General features: G+C 40.2%; 1 protein-coding gene across 1 annotated transcript in view; it reads right to left on the bottom strand.

Moving 5' to 3' along the window:
• Positions 1–4,107, bottom strand: part of LOC109971347 (ras-related protein Rab-38) — a 10,588-nt gene extending 6,481 nt beyond the window's left edge. The window contains exons 1-3 of the mRNA XM_020619529.1: positions 3,463–4,107; positions 1,436–1,566; positions 1,108–1,257 (exon numbers count right to left, since the gene is read on the bottom strand). Coding sequence (XP_020475185.1) covers positions 1,108–1,257; positions 1,436–1,566; positions 3,463–3,655 — 474 coding nt within the window. The 5' untranslated portion in view covers positions 3,656–4,107. The remainder of the gene's footprint in view (positions 1–1,107; positions 1,258–1,435; positions 1,567–3,462) is intronic.
• Positions 4,108–5,300: the final 1,193 nt, after the last annotated feature.

Below are 5,300 nucleotides of genomic sequence, written 5' to 3'. Positions count from 1 at the left end.
CCCCGTGACCCGGTCCCGGATAAGCGGAGGAAAATGGATGGATGGATGGATGGATAATATAAAATTATTGGTGAAGCTTTAAATAATTGTCTAAATTGATCCAATGTTCTTTTTTGACAACTACTAACAACTTTTCCACTGATTTCAAATTAATTTTCTTTACAGTATCAAACATGTATTTAAACTACTTCTCCACCCAGTTAATGTAACTACATATTTTATAAGAATAGACCGTGAACTGTAAAAACGATGGACTAGCTAAAAGTTTCCACAAGTGAAGCCACCATGATTCCATCGCCCCCTGGTGGCTGGTTACAGTATAGCTCATAGATCCTGCCTCCTCCATGTTAATGAATGGGACATGAGCTACACTAAAGACTCAAAGTACAAATCAAATAAATTCTTCCCAGAGGTCACCTCTGTGGTTTTTGGTAGATATTATCACGCTGATGTGTGTACAAGCGGCCACCAGAAAGTTTGTTTTTAATAAGTTATTTGACGATACAAGAAGAAGAGCATTTCAGCTGATTTGACAGCTTTGATTGGCGGTCCGATGCCGTCTCGCCACTTCTGGTCACTACTCCACAAAATCCAGTTGCCCCCACATCTTTTTAACTTTGTTTAGGCTCTCAGTTACAAAGTGGTTGTTGATAATTTTAGCAATTTTGCAAAAGTGTCAGGACACTTAAATGAACTAAATTTGTTCTTCTCAGTAGAAAGAAAGATTCTTTACCGAGTCCAACTTGCTTTAAGTTTTGCTTTCAGTTCTCAAGTGTAAATGTGCTACTTCCTGTGTGTAAAACTACTTTCTGCAAGTGACTATCCTGTACCAGACAGTAATGTAATTTTAGCTGCTGAGACATTGTTTATTTTTTACATTAAACTTTAAATACAAAGGGACTGACAGAGGCAGAGAAGTGTGACAAGGTGCACAGGAAGAGAGGCTGGGGTAAGTATAAAATAGAACTAAAGCAGAGAAGTGCGTGAAACAAAAGCCTAATAAACAATGAACTGAGAAAATACGCAGTGACATTTGTTTACAGAGGAAATGAGAGCGCTGGGTGTCAACAATATTTGCTTTCCATACAAAACAAAACCATGTCTTACTTTGGCAGACGTTTCGTACCAGCCGACGAATCCACAGTCTCTGGAGAACTTCTCCAGTTTGGGGAGCTTGGGGCACAAACCATGACACCGCTGGTCACACTTATTGGCCAATAGAACAGCTGGAACCGGCCTTCCATTGTTCAAAGCAACCTAATAGAGCCAGAAAGAAGATTATATGAGGAAATGCAAGGAAAAAAAAAAATCACCCACTTGCTCTGATAACGCCCATTTAATGAGGTGACAGCTTTTAAAAAAGCTGGTTCAGAGAGAGTGATCATTTCTTGGTCTTCCCATTTCATTTTTACAACTCGCTCTCCAACAGATTTACCTTTGAGTCCAGGTCTCCTTTCCACTTGAGGATGGCCTGGAACGTGGAAAGTCTGGTCATGTCGAAGACCACAAGAGCCCCCACAGCCTCTCTGTAGTACACACGGGTCATGTTGCCATAGCGTTCTTGTCCTTTTGAGAGAAACAGAAGAAAAGAGAGTAAATTCTGTTTCAAAGGTCTATCATTTTTGTATATTTTTGCTACTCTTACTTACACTTGATCAAGAGAAAGTTGAATTACCAGCAACATAAAAACAAGGAGGCAAGTAAATTGGACCATTGAGGAGTTTCTGGGATGGTTTTAATAAATCCTGATCAGATATCTGAAATTATTCTTATGTGTGAAACTAAACCTGATTACAGACCAACCTACAGTAGAGAAAATTATTCTTATCATGTGTAGAGTTTTTCTTTTAAACCTGGCTTGGCTTCAAAGTAAGTTGATTTGTTTTAACTGAAATAAACATGATTGTAGACGAACTCTTTAGTTGGGATCTAAAGAACTTAGCAAATTATTATTATTATTGATTCATCTCCCTATTATATTCTCCATTAATCAAATTATAATTTGTCTTTAAAATGACCGAAAACAGTAGAAATTGTATATGATTACATATAGTTACTGTTATTAACTGTGAATCAATATATGCATGCAGACAAACACCTTTTCTTGCATGAATATATGTGTATGACCATGTATGCATCTGTGTCTAACTGGGCATAGGAATAAGTCTCTATCCAAGTTAACTTCCTCCACATGATCCTAATATAGCAGTGAATCAGCAAGTGAGTATCTGATACACACAAACACAGCGCACGAGCTACACAGCAGGACAACAGCTGATACAAAAAACATCCCTGTGACCTTGTATTATGAATGGTCACCTAATGAACAACTCTTCTCCCAAACAGTAATGCACACACTGACAAGGATAATCTGCTAACTCCTGTTTGTGAGAAGGACCCATTGATCTGTATTTCAGACTTTACATAGTGTCTCCAGTGGGACATCATCGCCGGTTACTGGTCTAAAGTCCGTCTGGCTACCAGCCTCAGCTGCACATCTTCGTGTGACTGACAGCTCTTATCTGCTGCTGTATCATGTTGCTCAACACACTCAGCAAGATTTGACAATAAAAAAAACAAACTGTCAATGTATGTGTGACAGAGAGACATGTCGTTAAGGAGAGTAGTGGTTTTTATAAGATGAAAACTAAGACATGCTGTGTTTTTAACATCTAATCTGGAAGGTAATGGGATGCACTAGACGGTAAAACCAACATTTACAGAAATAGCGGTTAACCACATTTTCTAGGTGGTTACTTCGTGTGTCATGCATCATCATGGCTGGATGTGTCAGCAAAACGCCGCCAGTAAGTGATATAATGCAGATTACTGTTGCTTCCTGGTTGCACTGTGCTTGAATAGTCCAATGCTGACACTCCAATAACTACAAAAAGTAGATGTTCAATCAAGAGCCACTTCGCCATGGTATGAAATTCATTGCATTACATTTTAAAGGTGCATCAACTAAGATTTTACACATCTTGCACCGTAAACAACATGACTATGTCCTAACCTACAGTACATGATTCTGACCTCACAGAGATGACAACTCCATGTTATGTTTGGAGTCATATTTAAGTAACTCGTGGGTGTTTTGACATGTAGATCACATGCAACTAGAAAAAAGGCCATATTACAAGAACGAATTCATGAATGTTTTGCACAAAAATCTTTTAACACATTTTACAAATCATGGCTGTTTTGCTTAAATTATTTAAAAAATGGTGTAAAAAAGAAAATCTGAAGAGTAACATAATCCACACTTATAGACCACATTACTGTTGTACCTGTGACCTTCAAAGTGACAAATTACTGCCACGTGAGCAAACTTATTTGACTATGCAAATAAAGTATGAATAATAAGCCACTCCACATACTGATGGTTCTCTAGCTAACAAAACCACAACCAGCAGCTATAGCAGCTCATTTCATTTGCCACCACACAGACAGGCTTTTACGCACCGGCGATGTCCCACAGCTGCAGCCGCACCACGGTCTTGTGATCCCAGTTGAGCACTTTGAGGGCGAAGTCCACGCCAATGGTGGCCCGGTAATGGTGTGAGAACACCTGGTGGACGTAGCGCTTTATGATGGACGTTTTCCCGACTCCCAAATCGCCGATGACCAAAACTTTGAGCAGGCGCTCGTGCTGCATCCTGCTCCAGCTGAGAGCGCGTACTGAGTAAATGGCACTGAGAGGTCTTCAGTTAAAGGTTTGGCAAAACGTGGAGGGTTTGGCCAGTGAGAGTGGATCTGAAGATTGGCATGGCCTACTTGTAATATTTTGGCAGTTAACAATCGTTCCCCTATTGCGTGTCTGCGCAGGCTCCGTGCAAAACGTTTCCTTGCCAAGATTAAAACAGTTTTAAAACAGGAAGTTGGCGACTTTTAAACACTAAATAAAGAAGTGCTGCTGTCTGTTTAGCCTGCTGTTCTGTGTGCACATCTCCTCCTGCTGTTTTGTCCGCTGTCGTGGCCTCACAGAATAAACAGAAAAGCCTATTAGCAGCTTGAACTGAAGCTGAACGACCACGCCCCCGTAACGTGTGTGTGGGTGTGTGTAAAATTTTAATGTGTTGTATTATGAGAGTATCAAGGTAAAATAGTCGTGTGATGCACAGAGGGTGGACACAATAACAGAAACACCTTGCAGTGGTGAAGTCTTGATGTCTGTCATGGTGCTCTTTGCCTGCGATTTGTGTTTTAATAAAACAACTTTAACAACTTCAGCATCGGCTTTAGGGACTTTAGTTTAATGCGGTGAACTGAAGTCTCCTCATATGGAACAAAGATAACAATTATTCTCAATGACTGGAAGCCTGGAAATCTAAAGATAGTTCCAAGAACTTATTTCTGGTACATGGAAAACTTTCTTTTAACAAGTTTAACTGTTTGGAAAAAGGTCAAACATTTGAACCATTTCGCCTACAATACCTTGACACAAGATAAATGAGGAATGGATCTCACAAACGTGGACAACACAACACAGACAAACGTGCATGTGCTGAAAAAACTACAACTCCCACCTCGCAACGTGTAACTTCCGTGCTTGCGCACTGATGCGTGCGCATATGGACAGCGCAATGAGTGTGCAGCTTCCCTGATGTTGCACTAACAGGAGTATCTACTCCTGAAATAAACATCACATAGGAAAACAAACGCTATAGTCCTGTCACATAGTTTATCACTATTATATTCCTCCACTTCTTCTTCTTCTTTAGTAGTCCACTCTCTATTGATTTTACTGTTCAGATTTATGTTTTTATATTTCCAGTTGGTTTCAAGGCTATATTGAAATTCAATATTCAGGTTCTTGTCACTTGCAGAAATGTGGTCCTAAATATTAGTCTATCGTTCTAATTCTTACTCCATTTTATATTGACAGAATCTTCAATATTGTTTGATAATAATAAGGATATCATATCATCCACAATATCCCATTTATTCCCTTTGACTAATCTTTTATGTGTTTTTGCACCCTCCTGAAATCTGCTTAAGATTTAAGCCAGCGAGCTGTTTTCTTTCAGCGTTGCGCCTCTCCGCGGTCCTTTACGGTAGTGGTACTGATGCGGGATGAGTCAGGCTATTTGATGCTGCTGCTGCCACTGCTGCCATTTCATCAGCAGCGAAAACCTCCAAACACGCAGCAAACACACAGATGATACGGCGGGATTCCCCTCTGACAGCAAGCATCCTCTCTTCATAATCATCGGCGCTTCTCGCTGTCGAAACCGAGAACAGAGACTCGCTTGTGGTTTATTCGTGGCTCCGAAAGTGCAAGATCCGGTTTTTATTGCACC

This window comes from Monopterus albus, unplaced genomic scaffold, assembly GCF_001952655.1.
Source record: "Monopterus albus unplaced genomic scaffold, M_albus_1.0 scaffold222.1, whole genome shotgun sequence".
Taxonomy (NCBI): domain Eukaryota; kingdom Metazoa; phylum Chordata; class Actinopteri; order Synbranchiformes; family Synbranchidae; genus Monopterus; species Monopterus albus.
The sequence above is the reverse complement of the archived record's forward strand: the minus strand, read 5'-3'. Positions and strand labels throughout refer to the sequence as shown.